The sequence below is a fragment of the Mustela lutreola genome, chromosome 9 (assembly GCF_030435805.1).
Source record: "Mustela lutreola isolate mMusLut2 chromosome 9, mMusLut2.pri, whole genome shotgun sequence".
Classification (NCBI taxonomy): Eukaryota; Metazoa; Chordata; class Mammalia; order Carnivora; family Mustelidae; genus Mustela; species Mustela lutreola.
Genome location: NC_081298.1, coordinates 109,954,792 through 109,967,174, shown reverse-complemented (window position 1 = coordinate 109,967,174; position 12,383 = coordinate 109,954,792). Strand labels below are relative to the sequence as shown.

The window sequence follows — 12,383 nt, the reverse complement described above, 5'->3', positions numbered from 1 at the left end:
CAGGACACTGACTGTGGCATAGTCTTCTGTGGGTCAAGACTGAATTGCATGACTGGCTCTGCCCAGCACTGCCAGCAAAGCTCCCCTAAGCAAATATGCCTTGATAAGTTTCCAGCATCCCTCTCATAGGCAGGGTGACCCTTTATAAATATTTTTGCATCACTTGGATCATGAGATTTATTCTCTGGTAATAACCAGAAAAAAAGGGGGGTAGGGGACAATGAATGCTCTTTGTCTAATATATTGATATCAAAACAATTAATGACAGTATAAAATTGGAAACAAGCCAAATACCTAAGTGAATGGGAATGTCTAATTAGCTATGATGGTTCCAAATACCTAAGTGAATGGGAATGTCTAATTAGCTCTGATGGCTCCAAACAAAAATATTATAGTTATTAACCAGATAACTAGAATCAGAGACAGCAATGTGAACCAAAATGTCATTTAAGATATACTGTTGATTGAAAGTATATATATCATTTAACATCATCTCTATAAAAACATCAATGTATCTCAAAGAAGGAAATATTCTAAAGTTAGTTTTGTATGTGATTGAATCAGCTGTTTGTTACTATGTAACAAACCACCCTGAAATGGAGTAATGTAAAACAACTCCCAGTTGTCAGCTCATGGTTGTGGGAGTCGAGGGTTTGGGCTGGGCTCACAGGCGGTCGTTCCTCTGCCGGCCTAGTAGGCCCACTTGTACCATGGCGGTCAGCTAGAGGCTTGGCGGGGTGTTTGGTCCAAGGTCGTCTCACTGACATGTCTAGTACTTGCTGCCAACTATCCCTTGGGCCTCTGTCTGTAGCAGGCTAGACATGGACACCTTTTTAAAGCAGAACCGGAAAACATGCAGTAATTTAGGGCAAATTATAACTTTAAAGCTGCTGGGGGAAAAGATTGATGGATCTTGTTTTATGTATACATTTTAATTCTGTTCCCCAAAGGCCTAATCAACCATAGAATATTAGAGGCAAAAAAGAAAACAGACCATCCATCTATCTGGATCAGGGACAGCAAGTAGGTTTTATCTGAAGTGTCAGCTAAAATACTGGATTCCAAGACTGGCCTTAGAGGCTGACATCTCAGGTGGGAGAGAGAGTGGTAAGTAGTTAGCTAGTTAGTCAAGTGAGCCGTGGGGGAGGGATTGACAGTGGTAGGGTAAGCACCACCCCTTTGCCATGGCAAACAGAGACCTCTGGGAGGATGGGGTTTCTATTTGATGCTTTCCAAGGTGTTTGCTAGAAGCAACTAGCCCTTAACTGGCTGCAGCATTTCAAGACACTTTAGCTTTTTTTTTTTTTTTTTTTTTTTTTTTTTTTTACATTCTTGACAAATGACTGACAAATCATCAACTGTCTGGCCAGGTTGTGGTGCGGGCACTGCTGGCTCAGTACAGCAAACAGCATAAAGAGAAGCCACTGGTCTGCTGCCTCCGAAACTGGGCGGAGTCTGGGAGGGACAAGCTGAGAACCAGGTACGTAACTGCTTAGGCTGGGACCACCATTGGCCCTCGGTTTCTTATTACTGGGTCTGGGCGTAGGGAGCCTTGTCACAGCACAGCTCCCTCTTGTTGAAATTTTAAATATTCCATTTATGCAAACAGTCCACAACTAGGTAGCATCATGCTCCCATTCCCCAGCTGGAGAACCAAAACATTGCTGATTCTGTTCTTATTCTACTCCTGTTCCTTCTTTATTGTGTGTTCATTATTCCAAACACATCAGAGGTTTTAATCCCCCAAACTCCATGAAGTTGGTTATTATTTCCATTTTATAGATGAGAAAACTGAGGCATAAAGGTTAAGAATTTTGCCTGGAGGTATGTGCTAATAAGCGACAGAGCTAGGATTTAATCCCAGGTAATTTGGCTTCAGGATCCATGTTTTGCTTGTTTGTATTGATTTTTTAGAATTTTCTTTAGGCTTAATAAATAAGGAGTAGTGTATGTGGTATTCTGTAGCTTCCTGTTTTCACTCTACTTTGTTTCTAAGATTCATCTAAGTTGTGATATGGGTAGATGAAGAACTGTTCTCTTTGTGTATCATATTTCATCATGTGTATATACCCCAATTTGCTTATCCATTCTAGTCTCCGATTTCAGTGGACACTTGGATTGTATTTTTGATATTTGGTAAAAAGCTCTTATGAAAAATCTTGTATGTTCTCTGGGGAATATGTCTAAGTTTCTACAGGGCCTTCAAATTTAGTTGCAGTGACTCAGAATAAGAAATAAATTTTACATCAACCACTGACGCCCACACATCCATAGAGGCAGACACCACTGAAGCAAACATCTCATGAAACAATGCTTAGCCTATTAGTCGTCATGGTCTCTGGTAGTTTTCAATTGTTTTTTTAAAAAATACTGATCTCAATCCTTTAAACTGATTTTAGGGCCCATTGGTGATTTGCAGTATGTTGCTGTTGTGTATTATTACCTAGAAGTGAGATTGCTGTGTGGGGAGTATGGCAATGTTCAACTGTACTAGATAGTCACTGTACAAATTTATACCTTCACCAGCAGCACGTGTCCTGTGGAACCGTATCCTCACCAACACATGGTTTTATCAGTTTTCATTTTGTCGATACTATATATGCCTATACGTATATATAAAGATCTCTCTCTGTGACTTTAAATTGTGTTTTCCTTAATGCTCTTAAAGTTGAGCACGCTTTCACAAGTTTATTTGCCACTTATATTTCTTCTCATTTGAAATGCCTGTCCACGTGTTGTGCCAAATTTTCTTTTTCTTTTTCTTTTATTCTTACTGATTTTTAGGGTCTTTTTAATCCTTTATTGTTACAGACATTACACCTACCTTCTACAAGTCTGTGCTTTGTCTTATATTTTCTTTATGGTGCCTTTTAACATAAATTCTTAAATTGCTGTGGAATTTATCAATCTTTTATTCTACACACTTGCTGAATCTTGTCTACTTTCAGATCTTGAAGTATATGTTTTTTAAAGTTTGAGAGTTTCCCCTTTCATATTTAATTCTTGAATCCAGTAGAAATTTCTGTCTGTAGTGTGAGGAAGGGATCTAATTTCATTTTTTTTCTCCTCTAGGGATTGTCAGTTGTCCCAGCACCATTTACTGAATCAACTGTCCTTTACTAGTGATGTGGGGCCCTCTCTGGCACTACTGTAAATTCCCATTTCAGGACTTCTTTGTTCCTAGCCTATTTGTGTATCCTAATCCAACAATACACTGTTGCAATTACACTAGTTTTATAATTATTATATTATATTATATTATATTATTATATCTAAAATATAATTCAGAGTTGTGTTGGCTGTTCTGGGTCTTTTGTACTTCCATATAAGTTTTGGAATCTGTTTGTTAAGTTTTTCAAAAAGAAGCCCTGCAAACACAAAAGGAAACTATTCTTTGACTGTGGTTTTATGAGATATATAGGGTAGTCAGATTCATAAAGACAGGAAGTAGAACATGGTTACCAGGGGCTTGGAGGAGGAGAGAATGGGGTGTTATTATTTAGTGGGGACAGCATTTCAGTTTGGGAAGATGAAAAATTTCTGGAGATGAATGGTGGTGAGGGTTGTACAGCAGTTTGAATGTACTTAATGTCATTGAAATGCACCCTTTTAAAATGGTTAAAAATTTTATGTTACGTATATTTTACCACAATTTTTTAAAATCTGCTCTAATTTTCTTTCAAAGTATTAAATCTATAGATTTGCAGAAAAATTGATGTATATACATATAAAACTGATTCTTGTCTCAAAGATTTTAATCTTCTAAGTGTTTTCTAGAAATCTATAATTTTCTCCATACATAGTATATCCTTTGATAGATTAATTTCTAGGTACTTTATGATTTTATTATTGTAAAAGGAATACTTTCAAAAAATTATGTTTCTATTGTGCCCATTTATTATAAAAATAGTTGACTTGTATATATAAACCTGATGACAAAAAATAATTCCTTCTGTATCTATAGATTCTTTGAGTGTGTTTTTTCTATAGACAATCATACCATCTGCAAATAATGACTTTTTCTTTCTTTCCACTTGCTATTCCCTTTTATTCTTTTTCATATAGAAGGTATTTTTTTTGTCTTAGTCCTGGTTTTTAAAAAAATTAGCTCAACATTTCACTATTAAGAATGATGTTTGCCAAAAAAAGAAAGAAAGAAAGAAAGAAAGATGTTTGCAAAGGTTTTGATAGACCCACTTTACTTCCTAAAGAAGCTCCACTTATTGTTATTTTAAACATATTTTTGTCATTACTAGGTGATGAATTCTACTGCAAATGATTTTTTGCTTCTATTGAAATGTTATGTGTCTTCTTTAGTTTGTTCATGTGATAAATAACCCTCATAAATCTTTTAACTTTAAACTACTCTTTCCTGCTTGAAAAGCATTCAATTTTGCTTTGCTGCACTGTCATTTTTATATTTTCCTGAGTTTGGCTTGCTAATGTTGTTTTAGCATTTTTGTTTACTTATTGGTCTACTGTTTTCCTTTCTTGTAGTTCCCTGATTTGAATTTATATGAAGTTTTACTAGTTTCATAAAACTATTTTGGGAGTAGTTTCTTATTTTGTGGGAGAATTTGGTAAGTTATCTGAAAATTATCTTGGCCTGGGAGAATATTTAAACTACTGATTCACTTGCACAACACGGGTTTAAACAGCACAGTGCTGTCCCTTCGATAAACACAGGACAATACTGTAAATGTATTTTCTCTCCCTTATGATTTTCTTAATAACATGATCTTTTCTCTAGTTTATGCTACTCTAAGAATACAGTATATGATACATACAACATACAAAATATGTGTTGGCTGTGTGTGTTATTGGCAAAGCTTCCAATCAACAGTAGGCTATATATAGTTGAGTTGTAGGGAAGTCAAATGTTAAATGAAGATTTTTGGTTGCACTGGAGTCAACACTGCCCGCCCCCCCAGCACCATGCTGTTCAGGAGTCAGCTGTGGTTTAATTGTTTTAAAACCATTTAGGCTTTCTCTTCTTGTGTTGGCTTTCATAAATAATATTTTCTGGGAACTGATTATTTTGATTTGAATTTATTGGCATAAGGTTTTTCATACTGTTCTCTGATTATCTTTTAAACTTCTGCTAGATCTATAGTTATGTTCCATTTGTCATGCCTAAATTGATTTCTTGAGTTTCTGTCTTCCTTATTATTGCTTAATCTTAGAGGAAGTTTGTCTGTTTTTTAGTTTGTTTTTTTCGACAACCAGATTTTCCTTTTTGTTGATCCCTTCTATGGTACCTTAGTTTTCCACTTCATTGATTTACGCTCATAAATATGTTGCTTCCTTTATTCCATTCATAAGGAATTTATTGTGGCTTTTAAATTTTTGTGTTTTTTTTAAATTGCTATTTTATTTGGAGGCAGATTATTGTCTCTGTAACCAAAATGTGTGGAACTAATTTCCAAGGAAAGTATTTATTAGGAAATGTCATCTTACAATCTTGATTAAAAACATGGGAGAGGGTATGTGCTTTGGTGAGTGCTGTGAAGTGTGTAAACCTGGTGATTCACAGACCTGTACCCCTGGGGATAAAAATATATGTCTATAAAAAATAAAAAATTATATATAAAAAAAAACCATGGGAAACCCAATAAATAGTAGTGTGTGGGACTTTTCATATCTGTTGGCATAAAGTGAAATTAGGAAATCTGTAGTCCGTCCTTTTTTCTTTTTTTCTTCTTTTTTCTTACTACTGCCCAGGTTCCTATTTATTTAAACTGTAGTGTATCTTTTTTGGGGTGGGGGGGCGCGGCAGGAGAAGGGCAAAGACAGAGGGAGAGCAAGAATCTTAAGCAGGCTCCATGCCCAGCATGGAGCTGGACACAGGTCTTGATCTCACAACCCTGAGACCACAGCCTGAGCCAAAATCAAGAGTCAGATGCTTGACTGACCGAGCCCTTCTGGTTCCCCAAACTGTAGTCTATCTTAAAGCTTAAAAACATCAGCTCCCGCTTAAATGGGTAGAAGAATAAATGAAACAAGATGGGATTGGGAGGGAGACAAACCATAAGTGACTCTTAATCTCACAAAACAAACTGAGGGTTGCCAGGGGGAGGGGGTTGGGGAGAAGGGGGTGGGATTATGGACATTGGGGAGGGTATGTGATTTGGTGAGTGCTGTGAAGTGTGTAAACCTGGTGATTCACAGACCTGGGGATAAAAATATATGTTTATAAAAAATATATGTTTATAAAAAATAAAAAATCAAAAAAAAAAAAAAAAAAAAACATCAGCTCCCATATTCTAGGACCGTTTCACTTAAGTCTCTATTAGTTGTAATGTCTCAATTTATCCTCACACACTCTACAAAGTCAGTACATCTTTTTAATATGTCTAGCCCTGAATGAGCATTGTGTAGTACTATTAGCTTTCTCCCCAATTTATTAGTTTGAAAGTTTTCCAACATATAAGGAGTAGAAAGAACAGTACAGTTCCCGTCAGAATCAGTTCCATCCATTCAGGAAACTTGTTCCCAAACTGGCAGCAAATCATCTGTCCTTTCATTTCTTTTCCAGATAGTAGAGCAGGGCTCGCTTCCATCATTCTGAAAGCAAAACAGACCCTCACCCATATGCAAATCTATATTCCTAGCAAATTTTCCGGGATAGACTTGAGATGTGCCAAAGGCAGTATTCCAATTGTAAATATTTGGAAAGTTCCAGTCCATTTATTTTTGTCTCGGATATTAACCTCCAAAACAGTACACATCTCTCTCCCCCAACATCCAGGTTTTACTGATTCAGTCTGTCTGTGTTCCTCTACTTAAGTCCCAAAACCTTGCTCTGATTTTTATGTATATTGAGAAAAGCTGTTTCATCCAACATGTTTTCAGTGTATGGGGCACTTCTCTAGGCATTAGTGACATGGCAGTGACTGTGGGTTCTCAGCCCCCATGGAGTTTATAGTCTAGTGGAGCACTCAGATGGCAGTCATACTGACCACTCATGAGAGAAGGACCCATGAGCCGGGGGGTGGGGGGGCATGAAGAAAGATGGGTTGAGAACTTCTTGGGGCTCTGAAATGCCTCCAAGTTGGCCGTTACTTTGTGTGGACACCCAGAAACTACCCCTTCACGTGGACTATGGGAGGAATTGGTGATGGTTCTGAGAAGTCTTCATGAGACTAGGGGAGGGAGGCAGGGCTTGGTTCTGAGCAGGACTGTACCTAATTCTGCAAACAGCTCCATCTTGTCCTCTCTTGTCCTTTCTTGTCCTGATGAATGATGTTCTCCCCCTCAACCACAGGGCTGCCACTGGAGCTCTGGCTGCTCTCATCAGCCCACTGATCCTTAGGAGACTTGGAGTTGAGGGAAGTGAAGATTCCCTATTATACTTGAATGTTTTGCCATACTGTATTATAAACATTTTCAAGTGTGGAGCAAAATTAAAAGAATTTTAGTGAACATTTATACATCCACCATCTAGATTTTACTGTTTAACCTGTTATTGTGCTTGTTACATCACATACCTATCCATTCATCAATTCCTCAACCCACCCAGCAATTCATCTTTTTTTCTCTGATGCATTTCAAAGTAAACAACAGACATCAGCATACTTCTAAATAATTCAGCATGAACATCATTAGAGTTTGAAATTTGGTTGTAGTTTTTTTTTCTTCTTATGTAGAATTTGTGCAATGAAATGCACAGCCCTTCAGTGTGCATTCACTGAATTTTAACAAGTGTGTGCACCTGTATAACCCAAACTCTTGTTAAGTTATAAGTCATCAGCATCCAGAAAGTTCTCTTATGTCCCTTTTCAGTCAGTTTCTGTGACCACCACCCCAGATGCATTCACTGATAATCTGAAACTTTTCTACCACAGATTAGTTTTTCCTGTTTTAGAATTTCGTATAAGTGGAACCATAAATTATGCACAGTTTTGTAGCTGGCTTATTAGCATGGCATAATGCCTGCTGAGATTCATTCACGTTGTCATGTATATTAGCTTGTTCCTTTTATTGCTGAGTAATATTCTATTTTATGGATCTACTAGGATTTGCTTTCCATTTTTTTATTGGTGGATAGACACCTGCGATGTTTTCAATGCTTTAGTCTTCCCAGTTGATCTACTGTGAATATTTATATATAAGACTTTTTGTGAATATATGTTTTTTTTTTCTCTTAGGTGAATTGTTGGAGTAGAATTGTTGGGTCGTAGGGTATGTGTTTATTTAGTTTTATGAGAAACTATGGGAAATTTTTCCAAAGTGGTTTTGCCATTCTACACCTCATCAATAAATATGAGAGTTCTGGTTGCTCTGTATCTTTGTCAACATTTGATGATGTCAGTATATTTAATTTTAGTCATCTTAGTGGGTATATAATGATGCCTATCTGTGGTTTTCTTTTGCATTTCTTTGATGACTAATGGTGTGCATTTGAATTTAATTTAAATTTAGAGTCATTTTGACCTTTTTATAAAATAAAAGGAGATTGCCTTTAGCAATATTCCTATTTTTAAGAGAATCTGCACAGCCTTTTATACTAGGTGAGTTCCTAAAGCTATGTGATGTGGCCATGCTTGGCATGTAACTCATGATAGCGTGGGTGGATGAGATCCACTTCGCATAGCACATGAAGTTCACAACCTCAGATGGACATTCTGATTGGTAAACATTCCAAAAAAGATAGTTTCTAAGAAGAAAATTTATAGTCTCCAGACTTCCTAGTAACAGTCTACGGAATGACTGAAACATACTTTTCAATAAAATGTGACAGTTCTTTACATTTTTTTGTTAAAGAGACTAGGAAAGAGGCTCAACCTTCTAAAAAGACTGGATTCAGAATAAATATGGATATAATTTAAATTTCCTGGTACTTAGCCTATAAATGACCTCCCACCCTCCTGTCAACATGGAGGGCAATTACAAATTCATTGCTAGGCATTCTCAAAAGCATGGTGTCAATTGCTTCTTAATGTTTCTCTTGTGGCTTCTGACTGAGCAACAACTGCTACCTGCAGGTTTAATTTTAATTAACGAGCATCTAAGTTATTTGGGTCTTATGATAACTTACTTCCCAAGGATTTGGGGTGAGGGGAGGGCAAAGAGGTGGCTAGGCTATGGGAAACCCTAAGTGTGAATTAACCCCTTTGCTATCTATCTAAATGGAAGTTTCATGAGGCAGGGTGGGAGGAGTTGGAGGGGTGCAAAATTAGCACAAAAGGCAGAGCCACATATTGAAAAGTCCATAGGGTTTTAAGGGAGACTTAGGTGTTTTAAGTCTCTTTGTGCCTAAGTCTCTAACTCCCCTGTGGCTCAGTTTCCTTATTACCAGATGGGAAAGATGGAAATTACTACCTGCTGAAGAGAGTCATTATCTCTGCAGAACATGGTACACTGCACTTTTCCATAGCCCTCTCACTGCCCTCTGGAGCTCGTTTTCCCTTAAATACAGGTATCCCCTAAGACAAAACCCAAGCCTGAGCGTGTTCTGCCCATGTGACCTTGAATGGATTGCTGAAACTTGCTGAGCCCCAGTTTCCCAAACCATACATTGAAATAATTATGGTATCTGTATCATAGAATGTCTGAGATTGTTGAATATTACTCAGCAGTAATAAGTACATGTCCTGATACATTATGTATTTAAGAAATATTATTCATTGACAAATACTTTGTGATGGATGTATTTGGCTACCAATGTTCATTTGTAATCATTATTATAACAAATGCCAAATAATGGTTGAGAAGATTATCATAAACCCGAAGGATGGAAATTATATAGCTCTTAATGAAGAAAGACTATATAAAATGTTGATTAACTACCTATAATACAAGAGGAAGTAAAAAAAAAATAGGAAACCAAATTATCTTTATACCACAAGGACAACCACATAGGATCAACTCAAGCCAAGCATTCATCAGAAAAATCCTGAAAGAAACATGAATATAGTGAGTGAGAGATGTGAGGGGCTGGATTGTACTTACATTGCTCTTCTACTGGAAGAAAATTCTTTTTGAAAGAACAGACTGTGTCTGTTTTTTTTCACATGGCATCCTTTGGTGAGGACAAAATAATAATAATGGTCACTGTGTTTCTCCTTCAGCTTCCTGGCATTTAACATGGACACAGTCGATAATCTCGCCTTTCTATTGAAAGCAGTGAATTTTCGTGAAAGAGTCCTTCAGCGGAGTTTGGTGGCCAGAATTTATTATAAGGTAAAGATACGTTGTGTTTTTTCTTTTGGACACGTGTCTAAGGCATATTCTTGCTGGAGAACAATCTGCTAAATGTGGTAGAGGATGAGTCAGGGTAATTACAAGCTTCTGGAAATGGCTAGAGTTCTTACAGGACATTTTTATGACATGACAATCCTGCTTGTTCTTCAGGCCCCGATGCTACTGTTGAACGCTTTGTGTTGTCTTTTAGAATTCTGCCCGCAAGCCACCATTGGGCTGCTGTGAGAGTTGAAGAGTGGAGTAATTTTAGCCCTTATTGGAATTGAAAAATCATTGTCTATATGTATAATGAATACTTTGTTCTCTGGGGGGAAAAGGTACATAAGGCATATACAAAAAATTACCATTGGATTAGCCTGAGATACACTCTCTTTCCTATTAAAACACCCATGACATGGGGCACCTGGTTGGCTCAGTTGGTTAAGCAACTGCCTTCGGCTGAGGTCGTGATCCTGGACTCCTGGGATCAAGTTCCTGGGATCGAGTCCCACATCCGGCTCCCAGCTCCATGGGGAGTCTGCTTCTCCCTCTGACCTCCCCTCTCATGCTCTCTCACTCTCTCTCTCTCTCTCTCAAATAAATAAAATCTTAAAAAAAAAAAAAAAGAAAGAAAGAAAGAAAGAAAGCAAAACACCCATGACACCCTGCAAAAACATAAAACCTTATATTAGCATTGATAGAAATCTAGAAGGAAGTTTGCCAAGTGCCAATGGGGATGGTCTGGGGAAACATTCCCCACCCCAGCAATATGTTTCATCTTCTAATGCCAGCATGAATAGACAAAACGACTCTGAGATGTTTTACTTATCCTGCTCTCTGCCCAGGCTCAGGGGCCCAGGGCTACTGTAACCTAAGAACAGACCACTTCCCCTCTTCTGAATGGGAATTAGTTTCCAAGAGGGCCAGAATCGGGCCCCATGCAACTCTCACCTTTTAACTCATCTCTTTTGTACTGATTCTAAGATCACACCTCCTAGTACAGCCACAGAGCAAGTAGAAGGGAAGAGGGTGAATAGCACATGAGAATGGGTATTCTCTTAGGAAATGCTCTGGAGGCAGAAGAGCCCTGGGAGTAGAAAGTGGTCAAGACCCACTGCTGGTGGGACAGAGCCAGACTGATGAGAACCTGGGGGCTGGGCCAGCTTTTGTACCGATCAGTCCACCCTTCAGGTATAGGTACAAGGTGAGGCCCTGCCAGACACTGGGGGCCCATCTGCATAGGTTTAGCGACTCTGAGCTACCTGCCGTGGTCAAACATGGAGCCAGTCAAAATAAGAGAAGGATACACTCACAGGCAAAAATGCATTAGTGAACAGCGTTAACAATGGATAGAATGTAGTCTATGACTTAGCTTTCCAAGACTGTGGAAGAAAAGGATAAAGATGAGATGGCGAGAGATAATGATAGACACAGAGTGAAAATAGTAGAAATCCAACCTATGTATAACAAATATTCCTGAAAATGCTGGAACAAGAGGAGCAGCAATAATAATCACAGATGTAAGAGAAAAATATTTTCCTTAGTGTAAAAAACAAATCAAAATATTGATAGAAGGGACGCCTGAGTGGCTCAGTTCGTTAAGCCGCTGCCTTCGGCTCAGGTCATGATCCCAGGATCCTGGGATCGAGTCCCGCATCGGGCTCCTTGCTCAGTGAGGAGCCTGCTTCTCTCTCTGCTTCTGCCTGCCACTCTGCCTGCTTGTGTTCTCTCTCTCTCTCTGACAAATAAACAAATAAAATCTTTAAAAAAAATATTGATAGAAAAAATATCCATACTTAGATATAGCCTGAAAACCTAGCATAAAGAGAGTATTATATAAACATCCAGACCGAAAATAATAGTTTACCAGTAAAGGGGAAAACATAAGGCTAGGTTCAGTCTTTATTCACCAGCTCCAAATGGAGTAATGTCTCCTTCTCTAAAGAGGAAGCTTCATGATCTAAGCATACTATTCCAAGCCCTGCTAAGCAGCTTCCGCATTCCTGACTGTCAGAAACCGTGTGAAATATGAGTGTTTGCTTTAATCTCTGAAATCTGGGGGCAACATGTTAACAGCAGTGGATATGTAACACAGATTTGGGCGCCCCAAGGTAGGGGATGATGTAACAAAAGCTCAAGATGTGGGCGTGGCTTTGGAACCAGGTGGTGAGCTTTGAGAAGAATTTTAGTAGAAGCCTGAA

The 12,383-nt window shown here is 38.2% G+C and overlaps 1 protein-coding gene across 8 annotated transcripts in view; it reads left to right on the top strand.

The window, feature by feature from the left end:
- The window catches only part of ACOXL (acyl-CoA oxidase like), a 349,566-nt gene that overhangs the window by 239,042 nt on the left and 98,141 nt on the right, over positions 1-12,383 (top strand). For all 8 annotated transcript variants that reach the window (XM_059188392.1, XM_059188391.1, XM_059188389.1 and 5 more), the window contains 2 exons: positions 1,371-1,480; positions 10,071-10,182. In XM_059188392.1, the coding sequence (XP_059044375.1) occupies positions 1,371-1,480; positions 10,071-10,182 (222 nt within the window). The remainder of the gene's footprint in view (positions 1-1,370; positions 1,481-10,070; positions 10,183-12,383) is intronic.